Here is a 19455-nt window from a genome sequence, read left to right as displayed (position 1 = left end):
ATCAGCTGGATGCAGTATTCTATAAATTACCATGGCACCCGGCGCTCCACGACTTCCACGGAAACCTTTCAGACCTGCTGGACCGCTCTTTCCTGAAGTACCTGGACCTCCAGGGTCGCCCTGATGAACAAACACACACATATTATAAGTTAGGTTTAGAGTCATTATAAGGAAGGAAGTTAGAAGTGGAAAGAGCGTGATGATTGATGCCGATAGTCTTCCCACCTTTGCACCCTCCTTCCCAGCGGCTCCAGGTAAACCTTGCTCTCCAGCAGGCCCTGCGGTGCCCGGGTGTCCTCTTTCCCCCATCGGTCCAGTTTCTCCTGAATTACCCTGCAACCAAATCAGCACCAGTAAGAACAACAGCAGTGGCCTTTAGCTTGAACTAAAAATTGCTAAAACTTCAAAGATACTGGATCCACCCAGTCAATAAGACTGATTCCTGAAGCGATGAGCTCACCTGCGGCCCAACGACACCAGCTGGTCCTGGAGGACCCGTCTTGCCTTGGAAACCCTTTCAGGAATCAAACCATCAAACACCAGGTGAACAACAGACCATCAAATCACTACACAAACATAACATCACACAGGCTCAATACTCAGCAAACGGAAGCAAATTAAAAACACATATTTGTATCAATATGTATTGTATGTTTTCATTAATATTTTAGTGCATTGCTGATTTTTGTTTAGCATTTAGTGTTAAAGTGTTCATTCAATGTCACAACCACGTCCTGTAGTTTCTGCAAGCCTGTGTGTAGATGTTCCCAGACTCACCGGCTCCCCCCGCTGGCCTGGATGACCTGGCAGACCGTCCTTCCCAGCAGGCCCCTGCACACAGAAGCGTGTTGAGAAAGACATCAGAATATGCCCATATATGTTGTCTTATTATATGAGGTGAAGACGAGGGTCACTCACGTTGGGTCCCTTGGGTCCCACCTCACCTACACGTCCCTGAGGCCCTTGTGGTCCCTGCAGTATATGAACGTGCATTAATCACAAAAACTAACAACTTTAAATCACATGATCAAATTACTTGATTAGTCACAAAATATGTATGAATCTAAAAAGTATGAATCTCTATATGTTTGTGTGTGATATTCGCTTACTCTCTCTCCTGTGGGCCCTGGAGGGCCGTCGTGTCCTGAAGACCCCTAGAACAGAGACAGTTTGGCTCTTTACAGTTATGTCCATAAGAATAGACTCATTATCGTAATGAATGACTTCAGCACTGCTGATGTAATACAGACACTTCAGCTCATTCGTTGTTTGTTTCTGTGAGTGTTGAAGGGCTGATATGACCTCTGACCTTGTCTCCTGATTTCCCAGTAGGTCCTCTTGCACCCCTGCCTCCACGAGCACCCTGACAACACACATACACACATTAATGATGTTGGATGTGACTGATGTAGGACGCTGACAATCATTAGTGTGGACAGAGACACTCACATTGGGTCCCCTCTGACCGGCGGCCCCTGCAGGACCCGGTGGACCCTGAGAAACACAATATAATCACATGAGTGCACATGTATATACTTATATTTGTGCTTTTATGTGTCTTTATGACAGTTTGTCTCTTTTGAGTTGTGGAATCATGTTTTCAGTGACCTTCTTCCCCTTTTCTCCTGGAACGCCGACAGGACCTGGAAAACCATCACCACCCTGAGAGGAAACCACCACAAGACCAGCAGTTATTCTCTCATACAACTGAAAGATTCATCCATTAATCATCTGTTTTGTTCTTCTCACCTTCAGGCCCTGACGGCCTGGGTAACCTGGCAAACCTGGAACACCCAGCTTTCCCTAAGAAGAGAGGGACAAGAGGGATAAAATTAGAGGGAGGAGACAGAAAAGACTGATAAAAAAGAAATTGTGTGTGCAAAATGGGTGTTTGATAAGATCAAATATTTTCTACTGATTATTACTGATGATGCTGTGGCAGACTATTTCACCTTTTCTCCAGCGATGCCTGCGGGTCCAGCTTCACCCAAGGGACCACTCTGCCCTTTGGGGCCCTCAGGACCGTCCTCACCGCGCATCCCTGTAGCACCCAAGTCTCCCTGACAGATACAGATGGGGTTAACGGCATGTTTTAGTGCATCTGTGGTTGAGTTTGTGTGTTTCATTAATGTGTTTGTGTTATTTGTGTCTGCATGTTATTACAGTGTCTCCTTTAGCTCCCATTTCTCCTTTGGCTCCTGGGAAACCATCTTCACCCTGAACACAACACACATACATGCATGACAATCAATCAGCATGATGAAAGGCATGAGTGCTCAATTCATATGCTTCAGAAACCTCTGCACAACTAATCACATCTAGACATGTGATGAGGTTATGATATCTCAAAATGTCTGGAAGTGTAATATATGAAGATGTGATGAAGTCTGGAGATGATTCTTGCAGATTTGATGATCTCACAATATTTTAGATATCAGAAGTGTGAAGTGTTGGTGACTAGGCATGTTATGATATCTGGTGATAGCTGCAGGTGCACTAATGTTAGGGTCCACGATGCCTGGAAATGTGATATCTAAAGATCTGCTGGTGTCTGAAGACCTTATGATATCTGGACATGTGGTGATCGTTGCAGGTATTATGATGCCTCATGTCTGGAGATGTGATATCTGAAGATCCGATGGTGTCTGAGGAAATGTGATATATGAAGTTGTGCTGAAGTCTAGGCAGGTTTTGATATCTGTACATTTGTTGATCATTGGAGATGTGGTGATGCTGGCAATATCTGAAAACTGAAGATGTTATGATGTCTTACAAAGTCTGGAGATGTGATATCTGAAGATGTTTTGAATTCTGGCGGTGTTATGATATTTGTATTATGATTTTTATTAATATGATGTTATGACGTGATTATTCTGATTATGTGATGATGTTAAAGAGGTGATGTCTCACAATATATGGAGATGTGAGGATGCGCTAAGGTCTGATGATGTTATGATATCTTGATATGTGATGACTCTTAGAGAAGTGAAGATGTTGGAGATGTTATGATGCCTCACAATGACTAGAAGTAGGTTATGATATCTGTAACTGAAATAGGTTGAGTAGGTCTCACCTTCTCTCCTTTACTGCCCTTCAGTCCTCTGAGACCATCAGCACCCTAAAAAACACACACATGCATACAGTCAATAAAACACACACACACACACACACACACTAAGGTGTGATAGAGAGATCAGTACTTTGACTCCTCTGGGTCCAGGATATCCCACGGGCCCCTGAACGCCTGCTGCACCCTTCAGGAAGCACACACAATAACAATCAGTGATATTAACACAAGTACACTAATAAGATGGCACCACACACTCGTTTGTGTATCTCACCGGCAGGCCTTTCTCTCCAGGCGACCCCTCTCGTCCTGGATGACCCTGTGTGCAGTGGCATCATGAGGAACAGCAGTGGGCAGCACAGATCAACAACAGCATGTGTTCAACACTCACCGGTGGGCCGTCAACACCAGGTAAGCCCTTCATTCCCTTCTTCCCCTGAGGACCCTGAGCCAGAGAAAGACACCTGTTAAAGTCTGCTCCACCTGGAGATCTTTCAGACAAGAAACTGTTTGGAGAGGGATAATCTGGCATATTTTCTGTAGGTTTGTCCCCAAAACCTGCTCAGTGGAGTCAATATTAATACGTGATTTATAGTAATGGAGAGAGTGGCACCTTTTCTCCTGGTAATCCGACTAGTCCCTGAGGTCCAGGAAAACCCTGCAGAACAGAAGAAAGAGTGTCAGGAGTGTGTGTGTGTGTGTGAGAGAGAGAGAGAGAGAGAGAGAGATTATATCTGTGAGTGTGTGTACCTGGAATCCCGGGTTCCCCTGCTGTCCTGGAGCTCCAGGTTCTCCAGGCGGCCCCTGTGTGAAGATGAGAAAAGGACCGAGTTCTTACTGAGGCAGTCTGGATCTTCATTAAAAATAAAGTTAATTCATTCTTTCCTAACATTGGGATTAGAAGGAAGGCAATGCAAAGTTAATCCACAACTTGGCACTGAACAGCATCTTGTCTTCAGAGCATCTTTATCATTTGGTTTGTGAGTAGACCGGCGTGTTCGCTTCTCTCGTAAACACTACATCGGTGGGCGGGGCTAAACGGGCAGTGATGTAGAATCGGTGGGCGGGACTAAATAGGCAGCGATGTAGAATTGGTGGGTGGGGCTAAACAGACAGCAATGTAGAATCGGTGGGTGGGGCTAAACAGGCAGTGATGTAGAAGCAGGCGTTGATCATCTTCTGTGGAGGCGGGTCTTGTCCACACTATTACATCATAGAGTAGAACATTCCACAAGCTGTCGTTTTGGCAGACTGCCTTCAATATAAGCTGTTTTTAGACTAAAGAGAAAGTTTTGAGTTCTGAAGCTTACAGGATGTTGTTATAGTACAATGACCACTTATATGTCAAAAGATCAAGGGAATTTTGGTTTCTCAGTTCATGACCCTGTTAAGACATCGCAGATCAGCAGTACTCACCATGTTTCCCTTTGAACCCTGAACTCCATCAACCCCACGAATACCCTGGCAAACACACACACACACACACACACACACACACACACACACACACACACACACAATCCATATAATGCTTTGATGTGACCTCCTGTATTCTGAGGAGGTCAGTCGTATCGTATGAATACAATAATGAAACCCAAACACACAGCATGAGGAGTTTATCCACTCACCTGCTGTCCTGGAGGACCAGGAAGACCTCTCTGACCCGTCAACCCTGCTAGACCCTAACACACACACACACACATCACTGAGGAATATCTGTTAACACACAATCAGTCCCCTCACACACGTCAGTGGATCAATGAAAGTGATGAGCAATACTTCATACTACAGGTGACTACAGGAGTGAACACATACAGGCTCTCCTGGCTGACCTCTGGGCCCCGGCTGACCATCTGAACCCTGGGAAACAAACAAACAAACATTCACTCTGAACCTGATCAAAGACAGACAGAAGTTACAGAAGAATATGGAAGAAATGTTCACTGACTTTTTCTCCAGGGCCTCCTGGAGGACCGACTGGCCCCTTTTTCCCTTGATCTCCCTGCACACACACAAACACACACAGATGAATATGTCTGATCTTATGAGCATTCAGTCACACTGGGGTTAATGAGTGTTAATGGAGAGTGTGTTACCCGATGACCCTTGTTTCCAGGCAGACCCGGTAACCCGTCAAAGCCTCTGTCACCCTGATAACAGCAGACACAGAGACATCACCTCAGGAGAGACACAGGCCGTTCAGTCATCAACCACACGCTCAACAGCTCTTCATTTGTGTTAGACTAGAACTTCATGTTCCATTAACAGCATTTTACAAGACTTCAGCAGAGAAACATTCTACTGTGAGCACGAAATGTCAATGAATAAACACAGCAGACATATGAGATCATACACTGTGCCTTCATCCCCTCATCTTCATCAACACACTGAACTCCTCTAACCTGTCCTGTTGAACTGATGGAGGTTCATTATGAGGGACAGCGTGTCTGATGGTCAGGTCCTCGTATGCATGATGTTTGATCTGTGAAATAAAGTGTCACTAATGACAGAATAACTTACTTTAGTTCCAGTCTCTCCTGGCTCACCTCTGGCTCCGTCGATCCCACCACGACCCTGAACACACACACACACACACACACACACACACGTGTGTTTCAGGTGTTCATGCAGCTGTCTGATGGTGTTTGTTGTGTTCAGATGAAACTCACCCTCTTGCCTGGTTTACCATTGAATCCTGGAGCACCCGGCAGCCCACGAGGACCCTAAAGACAGATAATAATCATCAGAAATGTTTCTTGAGCAGGAGATCAGTATATTATAATGATTTCTGAAGATCATGTGACACTGAAGACTGGAGTAATGATGCTGAAAATACAGCTTTGATCACAGAAATAAATTACAGTTTAACACATATTCACACAGAAAACAGCTATTTTATATTGTACTAATATTTTTACTGTATTTTTGATCAAATAAATGCTGCCTTGGTGACTTCTTTCAAAGCATTATAAATCTTAATTATTCCACACTTGTGATTGGTAGTGTGTGTGTATTTGAGATGATCGGATGAGTGTCTCCTCTCGTACCGGAGGTCCTGTGAAGCCATGATCGCCCTTCAGACCCCGCGGGCCCGGAGATCCCTGACAAACACAAACACTTCTTCACTCACAAAGTCATTCAGAACCAATAAAACACATTAAACTGAAAGTGAACTGTCAATCTGATCATTGGAGCTCAATCTGCTGCTCCTCTGTTGATTTGGTCTTTATTTTTGCTCATTTGTTTGTGTAATTGTGCAGATGAAGGTAAAGCTAAACGATGATGAAGCCTGATGCAACGCAGCTCTTCTTCCAGAGCTTCAATGAACACAGAGCCCAAACACACAGGAGCAGTAGAGGGCGCCACACAAACCCGTACTCATCTAGATGCAGTCGGTCCATGGACTTCTGCTGTTTTCATATCCAGCAGTTATAAGTACTATAACCCTAACCATAATTCTAACCCCAACACTAAACCTTCTGCATTTTTACATTTTTTTCATCAGGTTTATGTAACTTCTAGGTACAAAATGTCACTAAAATACATACACTGTATGAAATACTAATTTTTTTTGTCATTGTAATGTTGAAATAAGAGGTTCTGCCGGTTGAAACACACTCACCAGCGGTCCGGGGCGTCCGGTCAGTCCTAACGGTCCCGGCGGGCCTTTCAGAGAGAGCTGAGACACAAACATCAGTACTGAGAGTGATGCAGTTTTCGTAAATGGACTGTGTGTTAAAATCCTGATTTTATGCCCCTCAGTTCATCTTCAGGACAGTGAGAGTAGAGTTAGAGTAGAGTCTGACCTTAGTGTGCTGTAAGATGGCTTGAGCTTGAGCTTCTTGAGCCGATATGACGGGACCGTGACGAGCGTCACCGCCAGACTGAAACTAACACACACACACACACACACTGCTTCAGTCCTGGTTCATTTAATTACTATAAACATTAGTTATTGACTGCCATATGTTCATTGAAATGCAATCATTAAAAATTCAGTAGCGTTTCAAAGTTTGGGGTCAGTTAGATTTTTTCATGTTTCTGAAAGAAGTCTCTTCTGCTCACCAATTTATTTGTTCAAAAGTGCAGTAAAACCCTAAAATCCTCAAGAAACATAATATTTTTCAGGATTCACAGATGAATAGAAAGTTAAAAAGAGCAGCATTTTTTAAATAGAAATCTTTTGTAACATTAGAAATGTCTTCACTGTCACTTTTGATCAATTTAATGCATCCTTGCTGAATAAAAGTATTCAGTTCTTTCAAAAACAGTTCTAACTGACCCCAATCTTTTGAACGGTCAGCAAACATCAAAACAAGCCTCTCTGTAAGTTTGTGTGTATATTGATTGACACACACCGGCAGCATCAGCAGGTTCCCTGGAGGTCCAGGTATCCCATTGGCCCCTGCAAGTCCTTGTCGGCCCTCAGGACCCTAATGAGAGGAGACAGATGAGTGTGTAATATCCATCACGAGCCTGACGATCACGACGAGTGTGTGTGAGTGAGTGTGTGTCTCACCAGGTCTCCTGGATCTCCGATCGGCCCCGGGGGTCCCATAGGGCCGGGCTCACCCGGCGGCCCCTGCGTGAAACAGTAGAAACACACGGTCTGTCTCTGACACACACACATAAACACAGAGAGTCACAGAGCTGTCATGAGAGGTTACCTCAGCACCAGGCAGGCCCGGGGGTCCCACGATCAGCGTCCCCTCCCCCAGCAGCGCCGGCTCGCCCTTCTGCCCCTTCTCTGGACCGAGAGCCTGCGAGAAGACCACAGACACGTGAGACACACCTGCAGGAGACACTCGGACAGAGACAGATGGCTAACACACACCTGCCCGCTGAAGAACTGCTCCTGTCTCTCCGCCGGACGATACTCGTAATCCTCATACTCCTGATACTCTGTGTACTCCTTAAAATACTCCGTCTCGTTCTCAGCCTCCTCGTACTCCACTATCTAACACACACACACACACACACACACGCACGCACACACACACACACACACACGGTTATTATAGTCAACTAAAAACATAAAAAACTTACTTGAAATAATATCAAATATTTGTCCTTTTCATTGAATTACTAAAATAACTCAAACTAAACCAGAAATAAAAATTATTACAAAATACGTATTTGAAGAGTTTATTTGCAAAAACAGATAACGTTTTTATTTAGGTCATGATACGTATTTTTAATTCTTCATGAATTGTAATAGAGTAACCAGTATTATTTTTTACCTTGTAAATGATATTGAGTAAAAGTACAAATATTTAGATTTAACAAATCTCGAGTACAAATTCCCGCAAGTAATACTGAAGTATAGCAGTGAAGTATTATTACTCAGACTCACCTCGTACTCGGTGACGTTGTCTCCTGCAGTCGACACAGACAGGTCACTGTAAAGGTCATTGTAAAGGTCATCGTCAAACTCCTCTTCGATTGGCTTCCTCGGCGGCTTCTTGACCTGCAACGGACACCAGGCAGACACCACAGAAACGTCTTTTCCATTCATTTTCCCCATAGTGATTTTAAAAAGTCCTCATTAAGGAGTTTTAATCCATGAACCAAACCAACCAGCTCCGAGGAGAATCACAACATTACAAACTCTTGAGTGGAAGCAAAAAAGTGTTTGAAAATCAGGAGAAAAGACAAAAACACAAGACGGAGGGAAAGAACTACAATCTCATGCAGCTTTGTCAAGAACATGTATATATGTTTGGTGAAGATTTCTGAATCATTGTTGAAATAATGCAGGCTTATGGCTTCAACAAAAGCATAAATCATTGATTAACAACCTCGTCGCTCACAGCAGCTCTGTCTTTGAAGGTTTGTGAGATATCATTAAAAATCAATTCCTATGGAGAACATAAGAAAGAGAGACGGTGTTTGTGCAGCTGAGTACCGGCTGTAAATCACACACACAGCAGCTGAAGGGTGTGATATAAACACTGGCAGGAGTCCTCAACAGCATGTTTAACACTGTACTCAAGACCGAGCCAAAGAACACACATCAGTGCTAATGAGAGACAGACAGGTGCTTTATATTCATCATCAATGCAGAAACACTGTTGAAATATGTTAATGAGCTCCTCCCGTGGGCGGGGTTACCTCCACGGGGTCCAGTGATAGGCTGTTGTAGGTGAGGGCGGAGTCACAGTCAGGAATGTGGGTGTGGCAGTAATCAGCAGCAGCTCTGGGGTCTGGAGCGATTAACAGCTGCTGGATCTCACCCTGAAACACACACACAAACATCAACACACACACACATTAACATACTGTATCAACACACACATACATACATCAACACACACACACACACACACACACACACACACACATCAAACATATCAACACACACACACAAACATACTCACCTCAAACACTTCTTCATCCAGGAGTCTCGTCCCGAACACCGTCACTCCGTCTGTGCTGACCTTAGGCTCCGGGCCTCTGGGGAGGTCAAGGGTCGCCACTTTCTGACAGTCCAGGTACAGAGTGACCTTCTGACCTTCCACGCTGTAGGCCACTCTGTGCCACCTGTAGGGTCATAGGTCACAGTGAGTCTGAGCATAATCAGCACACATCCAGAGCGAGAGATGAACTTTCAGAGCGAATCCAGCAAACACCTGCAGGCTGACAGATGAGCTTCAATGAGTTAAATCAGCCAAAAATGTGACTCGGGCGCCATATTTCAACTCTTCTGAAGTCACACCATAATTTATGTGAGGAACAGACTTAAACTGATTCAGTCACGATCTTCTGCTCCAATGAACTGAACTCAAAAACCAGTTCAGTTCACGAACGAATCAAACCGTTCATTCAGACTCAATTCATGAATCAGACACTGACCGACTCTCACTGATGAGCTTCATCAAACTGAATCAAATCAACACTGAACTGAGCTCAACTACTGTAGAGCTGCTGCACAGCTGAAACTGAATTGGTTTCATAATTGATTAACTTTAATCATTAACCCTGATATCTTCCTGTGAAGCTGCTTCGACACAATCTGTAGTGATATAAGGGCATTTCTTCAGCTAGGGGCACTTTTAACCTTGTGAAGTTGAATAAAAAAACTTGTTCAAAAGTCACGGAACACAGTCTCATAAGTTTAAATAATTTGTCTAGTTTTAAGGTCTGTAAGAGGACAAACTTAGATTACAAGAGAAATTGTTAATCTTAAATTTTTCTGACCTGCAATGAACATTTCCACCACATCTCAATATACAGCTGTTATTTAAATACAGAATAACTGATGCCACTCAAGAATGGTCTTAAGATCATTTTTGTAGCTAGTTTTACCACAATGCACAATAATTATACATTTGTCAATGAGATAAATGAACTACCCTAAAGACCAAATGCTGAACTGTACACCTGTCACTCTCTGAAATGTAATATCGGTTTGGGTAAGGTGATGGAAATGACAATGAATTAAAGTGAATGTAGAGAAACAGCAGAGATATTTATTAGAAAATGTGTTAAACTCATCACACTCATTAAACTCAATTCACAAAGTCATTAAACATATCAATTGTACTTTGTAACCATAAATGAACGAATGAACGAGACGTGAGGATCCCTTTGCAAGGCTTTTATTCAGAGATGTGGTCATAAACACAAGCAGGGTCGAACAACAGCAGACAAGTATGGCACGGGCAAGACACAGAGTAATCCCAGGGCAAGCGTGGGTCTTTGATCGGCGAACGATATCCTGAGGGCTTGAGAAGAGGGTAGTCTGATAACCTGAGCAATAATCCAAACGAGGTATAAACAGTCCGAACGGCGAGAGAAGGGTTAATCCAAGATACACAGGCATGAATAAGGAAACAAGGCTATACACAAAATAAACTAAACTTAGACTTAGAAAACACGGAAGGGCTCCGTAATGTAGCTATCACTAGGAGAGCGATAAACGCTAGACAATACTGGAACTAAACAAACACCGAATGGCTCGGTAAAACAGATATCAAACGCAGAACAATACACGGCGATCTGTGAAAAGAAGTCCATGGTTTATAAAGGGTGTGTGATTGTGAGATGTTCTCAGGGTAAAATGTACCAGACTGTGGTGTGAGAGTCAGTATGATGGAGGAGCGACCGCTGATGGTGAGTGGACAGAAGATCACGAACAGGATTCGTGACAATGGTGGTCTCACATTAAATACTATAATCTGTTTTAATTATTTTACTAGTGCTTAACCAGATATGTCATATTTTTAAACTGTATTTAAATGTTGTAGTTTAAAAGCCTGGGTGTGAAACAAGGAGAAAACAGTGATTTTGACACCTATAAGGAGGTTGAAAAGTATGAAAAAATCATAATAGAAAGGGAGTAAAAAGTTTTTAAGGTGGTTTTATTGTTAGTTTGACAAAGAAAGAGGAATTTGTCCAAAATTATATGTATTTTTAAAAATATGACCAAAGAACATAAACGTGCCCATAGTCTAAGACTCACCCTTAAACACTAGAAATAAATGTGACTTGACTTGAGAGGTTTTACTGTCTGAGTCTGGGTTTGTTCCTCTCACAAAGCATCTTCAGAAGAGTCCTGCTGACCACCTCAATCACTTTCATTATGAGGAGAAGAATGCCACAGAGAGTCTTCAGAAACTCTTCTTGTGTGTTTTACAGAAAAAAGCAAGTCATTAACACTATTTTAAGATGTCCTTGTTACTCACGTTACATGTACTTACTATTATAATAACAATAAATTATGCATAATTACATGCAAGTAACCCTAATCCTAATCATATAGTAAATAGTTAATTAATATTACTCATTACTTAAATATATAATTACACTGTAACAAGGACACCTTAAAATAAAGTGTAACCAGAAAGTCAAATGATGAATGGATGAACTATTCACTTCATTCAACTAAGAATATAAATACATAAATACATCTGCAGCGTGTCGGGTTTTAACTGACTGTAGCTTCAGAAATTCACTGAATCACACGTAGAACTGAAATGATTCGGTTTCTGTCTGGAAACAACAAGACCAGAGTGACTTCATGGAGGATTCAAGTCTTCCTGGGACGTTCATATGTAGAGTTATGTAGAGTTGGGAAGTCTTATCATAATGACATGTGTTCAAATCAGGACGGTGATATAGTTTTACTGCAAGCAATGCAGCAAGGGTGTTTACTGTGCTTCTACAGATGAATGCTGAATGTGTGTTCGGTCGTGTCACTCACTTGCCGTCGGCGAGGTTGATCTTCTTGAAGATGGGGTAGAGGTCAGGGGTCGGCTGGCCGGTGTGGTCCTCGTAGAGGAAGACGGGTGAGCGTCCGAGCTCCAGGCCCAGCTGCTGCACTCCCTCGCTGTCATACACCGACAGCAGAAAACACTGAGCGCCGCGCCGCGCTCGAACCGTCACCAGCACCGAGAAATCCTCCGGGAACACAGCGTCTGAAACACACCAAACACAGAAAAAACAGTCAGAGTGTGAAATATCATTACAATCTAATACTGCTGTTTTCTGTGTGAATATGTGTTAAACTGTCATTTATTTCTGTGATCTGCAGCTGTATTTTCAGCATCATTACTCCACTCTTCAGTGTCCTTCAGACATCATTCTAATATACTGATTTACTGCTCAACAAACATTTCTGATTATTATCAATGTTGAATTGCTGCCCAATATTTTTGTGGAAACTGTGAAACATTTTGTTTTTCAGGATTCACAGAATAATAGAAAGTTCAAAAGAACAGCATTTATTTGAAATAAAAATCTTTTGCTACATTATAAATGTCTTCACTGGCACTTTTGATCAATTGAATGTGCCCTTGCTGAATAAAAGCATTAATTTATTTGAAAAAAAGAGAAAAAAAATTAAAAACTTATTAATTTGACTTCTTAATGACCCCCGACTGTATGATTATCTGTATATAAAAATGGAAGAGGTCTATGGGATGTGTCTGTTAACAGTAAAGGCCATTGCACACTGAGTCCGAATTTTTCGTCCGAAATTTTCACACGTTGAAAAATAAATACGACCTCACGTTTTGTCAATCACGTTTGCACACTGCCTCCGAAATTTTCGTCCGTCAAAAAAAAATTCAGATCGGGTTCGATTTTTTGCGTTTTTCGCATCCGTATAAAGCATTTTGAGATGCTTTGAGAAGGTGTTTTGACAATTCAGAGCCACCGTACAAGCGAAAGCCAAAATCCAAAATAGTGTCAGACAAATTAATACACGTCGTCTTGCAGCACAGAGCACTTTATGACAAACAAATTGCAGAATACAAAGATACAGAATATAAAGAACTGCTGTAGCCTATTTTTTTATGCCTGGCGCGCACCTTTCCGATGCCCCGGTCGGTGTGTGTGTGTGTGTGTGTGTCTGTGGGTGTATCCATACCTCAGACAGTCTCTGTTCAGGAATTGGTGGTCTTCTTTTTAATATGTGGATTCAGTATCGCTAGCAAAGTATCAGACTGAGGCACTGACATCCTGAAATAAACTTTGAATCTCTCGGGATAATCCCGCAGCTCTTTGATAAGGAGGTGGAACTATCCTTCCTCTCTGCGCAATCTAAGGATTGGATGGACCCAATATTTCCTTTTTCTTTTTTTAAAAAGAGAGAGGACAACAAAATCATCCTCACTGCTTGAAGACATTTTGTATAGTTTTGCGAATTTTTTCGCAACGGATTAATTAAAACGCATCGGACTCAGTGTGCAAGGTCTCTGTGCGTGACGAATTTTTAAGATTGCGAATGCGAAAAAACGCATGCGAAAATTTCTGACTCAGTCTGCAGAGACCTTAAATGTGTGTGTACCTATTTTGGGGACAAATTTGTACCCAAAAGTGAGGTAATCCTGACAAAACCTCCCTTTGGGGACGTCCTCATTTGTAAAACGGATTTAAAAATAAACTAAACTAAGTTTTTTTTTAAATTGTAAAAATGCAAAGTCTCCTGTGAGGGCTAAGTTTAGGTGTAGGGTTGGTGTAGGGCAATAGCACACACAGTTTGTTCAGTATAAAAACCATTACACCTATGGGATGAACCCATTTAGATAGCTAAGTAAACGTGTGTGTGTGTGTGTGTGAGAGTGTAGGTGTGTGTGTGTGTATCTGTGTATTTGTATATGGTAGGCTACATTGGGACCAAATGTCCCCACAAGAATTGTAAAACCTGAACTTTTTGACATTATGGGGAAAAAAATTTATAAAAAATTGTAAATTGTTTATCTGAAGGTGTAAAAATGCAGACAGGTTTTCTGTAAGGGGTAGGTTTAGAGTTAAGGGATAGAACATATCTTTTGGTCAGTATAAAAGTAATAGAAGTTAATGGAAAGTCCCCACAATTCACAGAAACAAACGTGCGTGTGTGTGTGTTTTTGTGACATATGAAGACACATATTTGTATAATGACATGGGTATGACATAGGTATGACAAGGAGAAGGTGATTTATGTGTGTGTGTGTGGGTGGGTGTGTGCGGGCACATACCTGGGAAGAGCTGATTGGTCGGAACACTAACTTGGATTTTCTTCTCAATCTTATAAGCGAGATCCGCCTCCTCAGAGCCCCGCCTACTTGTGCACAGCCCTGCCTCCAAGGACACGCCCTCCATGGAATCTGATAGGTCCAGAATCTTCAGCACATCGATGTGATTGGCTGCTGGAGACGACACAATCAGTCATGTTAACATCTCATGGAGAGACCTCACATCTGTCTGTCTGTCTCAGCTGTTAGAACACACTGACTGACAGCAGGTGAAAGATGATCGTGACTGTGTAAGTGTGTGTGTGTGTGTGTGTGAAGCTATCTTCATGCAGGTCTGGACTGGTCATGTGTCTCTTCACACCACTTTATAGTTCTCAGCATGAGCATGTCTCTAACACACAAGAAACACACACACACACACACACACACACACACACACACACACATCTCTCATCTCTAAGCTGAAAAGCTTAACTCATTTGGAAAGACTTTCACAACAAGCTACAGATCAAAGACACAACAGCAGCTGCAGGGCAGTGTGTGTGAGAGTGTGTGTGTGAGTGTGTGTGTCTGGGAGCCAGATGTGAATGACGACACCAGGATGAATTAAGAAACACAGTCCAGACTTCCAGACATTTTATATTTGTGTTTTTATTGTGCTTCTTTTCTCATGTGCACACACACACACACACACACACACACACACGTAACCCAGTAAACTGCAGAGAAACATCACATCATCACAAACGGATGTGAGACAGGTGTTATTAAAAGTGTGTGCCTGCTGACCCCACCTGACCTTCACCTCTGACCTTTGGCTTTCATTCCTGATTCCCTTTCAGACTTTCTCTGTTCAAGCTATTTCAGAGCAATGGTTATCTCACACTTCTGCACTCTTTTGTGCTCTTAATAAACATAACAAAGACAGAAGATCTTATAAAAGAGCTCAATCTTTTCTGGAGCCCGACAGATGAAGAAGATTCGAAGAAGATTGTCCACAAATGTTGCACAGAAGACAATCATACATCATTTCTAATGACACGAGGGTGAGTAAATGATAAAACACTTACAGCTGTGGCATTATAACATCAGGAACTACATTGCATTCAAAAGACCACCTGAGTACTATGGTATTTTAAAATGTGAATGAGTTTGGAGTCGCACACACACTAGCGATTTCTTCCATATAAATAGATCAGAGAAATAGTAAGTATATGAGATGCCAAACTGAGCCTGCATGTGGAAACTATATGAAGATACCACTGCTATGAACAGAGAAGCAGCTTTACATCTGCAGATGAGTTCAGAACGAACACAAGCACAGAAACTAGAGTTAGTTCACGGTGCATTGCAGCTGTTGTTCAACAGGACCGAGTTTAACTCACACTGAGCCTGACTTGCACTGCAGTGACCCACAGTTTTATTATCAGAAGATCGTTACACTAAACTGAACTACACAGTCTGAAAGAAGTTATGCATTACAATATTGCATTACTCCCTAATATGTTACTTACTTTTTATGGAAATGTGTTATGCTACTTTTGACTTACGTTTTAAAATCTGGGCTGGGCTTGCTTGTTTGTTTTAATATAAAGAAGCTCTATATTTGGAAAATGTGAAGGTCCTTTCTCACCAAAAGTGAAATGAATAAGCCTGAGGCTGAAGGAAATGTTCTTCATGTCTGTACAGTAGAGGCTGCAGCTCAGATCTCATTCTGGATCGCATGATAAATACTGCGCAGCAATAAAGAAAGCTGTTAGGTAAGACATGTTAGGTTTATCTAAAGACATTTGTGCTTCTTAGTATGGTTGAATTGGATCAGGCAAGCAGGAAAAACACTGGTTAATAAAAATAAAAATAAAATCCTAAAACAAAGGATATTTGGGTTATTTAACTACTGCAGGTTTGCATCATATTCTGAGTATATATTGCACTGTTTTTATTCAGTCAGTTAACACATGGGAGAACAAAGTAACTGGAGTTTACTTATTTGAAAATGTAACGCAGGTATCTTCTTTTAAATTATAAAGTAATGCATTTTATTAGAAGTTACTTGGAAACGTAATCTGCTTATGTAACTTGTGTTACTTGTAATGCATTACCGCCAACACTGAACTTCAGACTACAGTTTGCAAACATTTTAACGGCAGCACAGTTGTTCATTGTGCAGTGCAGAATCACACGCAAACAACGGCACGTTTAATTACATAGATTATAGCACAACTGCAGTCACACTGTTTCACTGCGCTTCATTTCTCTAAGTGTAGGTTATGGCTTTAATCTACACTGATCTTCAACACCTTCCACCTGACCGTCAAAGATCTGCAAGAGGTCAAGAGCTCAGGAAACTGTAAATCGGGGTGAAAGGTCAAGGCAGGGACTTACAGATCTAGCCCAGATGAGAGTTCAGACCGTCTGGAGTATTTCTCTATCATTCAGCCAAACCTCTCCTCGCATATACACTCAACCTCCACCTCAGCTGAGAAGACATCCAGAAGCACATCCTGAGGAACTACTGACAAACGTGTTAAAGCTTGTGCATCAAACCAACAGCCGTCTGAAGAACCACATACTCAACAAAGACAATGTGCATCTGGGTCAGAGATGAAATATCAGCAGTGAGCTGTACTTCAGAGAGAGATCACTCTTCAGAAGAACATCTACTGTGAACTTCTACTTTAAAGAACTTACAAGAACCCAGAAACCAAAACACTGATCTGAAGAACCTAATGAAACCATCAATAACTATCCTCCAAAAGAACAGCAGCTGTTCACAGCCAAAAATCATTCTTGATATGAGAGGGCTCTTCACTTAACTGAACCATTAAAGCAGCTGTAGCTCCAGACAGAAGCGTTTCTGGTTGTTCATTAATGGTTCAGAAGAGTTATTTTCTTCAGGAGGCTAAATAAATGTAATTAGCTATGTTACAGAGATAGTTCACTCCAAAATTATCCTTCTGCCATCACTTACTCATCCTCATGTTGTCCCAAACCCATATGACTTTCTTTCGTAAGAGGAGCACAAAAAAATATATTTTGAAGAAAGCGGACTCCTTTGACTTCCACTCTGTGGACAAAAACACAAAATGTCATCTTTTATGCTCCACAGTAGACAGCCATACAGATCTGCAACACCATGAGGGTGAGTAAATAATGACTGAATGTAAGATACATTCTCCTACATGATGAGACATAACGTAAAACACTCATTTATTATGAGATGTCAAATGACTGGATTAAAATCTTTATATTAGGTGGCCTTAACTACTATGCACTTGCATCAAAAAACTAAGTACGATGTACTTATTGTGTTCATACTGTATTGCCAAACACTTCTTCTGCTACTGAGGTGGGATACGGGTAAGGCTAGGGACAGGTTTGGTGCTATGGGTAGGTTCTACAGTGTAATGATAAATGTAATTACATATAGGTATTTTAAAAAATATAAGTACATTGTAAAGACGTGTATGTACACAATAAGTGCATTGTATCAAATTATTAATTTCAATGTAAGTACATAGTAGTTAAGGCCACCTAATATAAAGTGGGACCAAATCTTCTTCAGTCATAACCGTAGCAGTGAAACAACATCTGAAGCGCATGAGTCTGTCTGTGTTCTGGTTCAGATCAGGTAAAGATCATTACACTGAAACACATGATTCATAACTACACCATCTGGAGACAAAAATCTCCTGCAGACGCCACAAACCAATACTACATGACCATCAGCACAAAACAGTCATGCAATGCTCATAAAACCCTCTATCTGAACAGCGGGTGAGTTAACAGGTCAGCGCTGACCCGATGAGACCCGACAGATCAAACTAACTCATGACTGATGGCCTCTCCACGACCAAACAGCAAACTGTGCTAACATACACCGCAGAGCTTGTTCCACACATTACACAACCCTATGACTTTATTCTGTAAGTCTGTGCTGCTAACTATTACTGTACTATTTATTCTCAAGTAGCATCAATATTTTGGTCAATATTTAGGTCAGGTACATTTCAGAACTTCCATCAGTAATTATGACATATTGGTTTAGAACAGATGGGTTTTTATGCTAATTTCACATGTTTTTTTAAAGATATTTTGGTTTAGTAAGAATGGGAACATTCCAGAAGTTTCTGTAACATTCTGTAATATTCTAGAGCGTTCTGGAACATCCCAGTCATAAAAGACAAAATTCATCCAGCTAGACTTCAGGACACTTTTGCTGTGACTGTTTCTGTTAAACTGTTGCTGGTGGCTCAGTATTATGCATGTAGCATGTCATTTTTATGCATGAGTAATAAAAGATTATCTTGTATAAGTTGTCAGCATATTTTTTTAGTTTTCACTGCACTGTTAATGATACATAAAAATAAATGTTTTCATATTCAGCACCTCAAACTTCATAAAGAAACTTTCGGTGTGATATTATCTCCATATCACAATCTTAGTTGTCCAGACAGTGATTTATTATTTCTGCAGTATTAAACTATTTAAATGCTTAGCATAAAAGGTGCACTATAAATGAATAGTGCTAATAAATGAAGCTCAGAGTCGGACCCGGAGCAGTGCTATCAGTGATTTGATATGTTGCATCTTAACAAGCGTATAGAGGAACCATGTTGGTTGTGATTGTGATTGTAATATGGCCTGTGGCACCCTCACACGGATAAATCTGCTGGCATGTTCAGACACAGTCTCAGTGCTCAGAACTGTTCATCTGCACTCAGAAGCCAGGTTTAACACGGTCACTGCTCCTCCTCTGCTCCAGACTCAAACATCCAGATCTCCTCAGATTCCTGCTGCATTGAATGATGTTTATACCATTGTTTTCAGCAACTGCAAGCCATATTTTTAGATGAAAATAAACAAGCTGAAAACACTAACTGAAAAACGTCTATATTAAGCCTCAAATGTGAACTATACATTGGATTG

At 41.6% G+C, this 19455-nt stretch overlaps 1 protein-coding gene across 1 annotated transcript in view; it reads right to left on the bottom strand.

The window, feature by feature from the left end:
- LOC306872249 (uncharacterized protein) overlaps nucleotides 1-19455 on the bottom strand; it is a 43799-nt gene that overhangs the window by 18183 nt on the left and 6161 nt on the right. Inside the window, exons 2-38 of the mRNA XM_079420741.1 lie at nucleotides 14530-14700; nucleotides 12270-12483; nucleotides 9445-9607; nucleotides 9179-9301; nucleotides 8421-8534; nucleotides 7902-8024; nucleotides 7735-7827; nucleotides 7587-7649; nucleotides 7426-7500; nucleotides 6874-6957; nucleotides 6690-6746; nucleotides 6115-6168; nucleotides 5737-5790; nucleotides 5588-5641; nucleotides 5164-5217; nucleotides 5016-5069; nucleotides 4883-4927; nucleotides 4696-4749; nucleotides 4484-4528; nucleotides 3818-3871; nucleotides 3681-3725; nucleotides 3459-3512; nucleotides 3342-3386; nucleotides 3201-3254; nucleotides 3074-3118; nucleotides 2164-2217; nucleotides 1953-2060; nucleotides 1750-1803; nucleotides 1609-1662; nucleotides 1450-1494; nucleotides 1310-1363; nucleotides 1110-1154; nucleotides 919-972; nucleotides 778-831; nucleotides 461-514; nucleotides 226-333; nucleotides 31-120 (exon numbers count right to left, since the gene is read on the bottom strand). Coding sequence (XP_079276867.1) covers nucleotides 31-120; nucleotides 226-333; nucleotides 461-514; nucleotides 778-831; nucleotides 919-972; nucleotides 1110-1154; nucleotides 1310-1363; nucleotides 1450-1494; nucleotides 1609-1662; nucleotides 1750-1803; nucleotides 1953-2060; nucleotides 2164-2217; nucleotides 3074-3118; nucleotides 3201-3254; nucleotides 3342-3386; nucleotides 3459-3512; nucleotides 3681-3725; nucleotides 3818-3871; nucleotides 4484-4528; nucleotides 4696-4749; nucleotides 4883-4927; nucleotides 5016-5069; nucleotides 5164-5217; nucleotides 5588-5641; nucleotides 5737-5790; nucleotides 6115-6168; nucleotides 6690-6746; nucleotides 6874-6957; nucleotides 7426-7500; nucleotides 7587-7649; nucleotides 7735-7827; nucleotides 7902-8024; nucleotides 8421-8534; nucleotides 9179-9301; nucleotides 9445-9607; nucleotides 12270-12483; nucleotides 14530-14700 — 2765 coding nt within the window. The remainder of the gene's footprint in view (nucleotides 1-30; nucleotides 121-225; nucleotides 334-460; nucleotides 515-777; nucleotides 832-918; nucleotides 973-1109; nucleotides 1155-1309; nucleotides 1364-1449; nucleotides 1495-1608; nucleotides 1663-1749; nucleotides 1804-1952; nucleotides 2061-2163; nucleotides 2218-3073; nucleotides 3119-3200; nucleotides 3255-3341; nucleotides 3387-3458; nucleotides 3513-3680; nucleotides 3726-3817; nucleotides 3872-4483; nucleotides 4529-4695; nucleotides 4750-4882; nucleotides 4928-5015; nucleotides 5070-5163; nucleotides 5218-5587; nucleotides 5642-5736; nucleotides 5791-6114; nucleotides 6169-6689; nucleotides 6747-6873; nucleotides 6958-7425; nucleotides 7501-7586; nucleotides 7650-7734; nucleotides 7828-7901; nucleotides 8025-8420; nucleotides 8535-9178; nucleotides 9302-9444; nucleotides 9608-12269; nucleotides 12484-14529; nucleotides 14701-19455) is intronic.

Source organism: Barbus barbus (assembly GCF_936440315.1).
Source record: "Barbus barbus genome assembly, chromosome: 7".
NCBI classification, from domain to species: domain Eukaryota; kingdom Metazoa; phylum Chordata; class Actinopteri; order Cypriniformes; family Cyprinidae; genus Barbus; species Barbus barbus.
The sequence above is the reverse complement of the archived record's forward strand: the minus strand, read 5'-3'. Positions and strand labels throughout refer to the sequence as shown.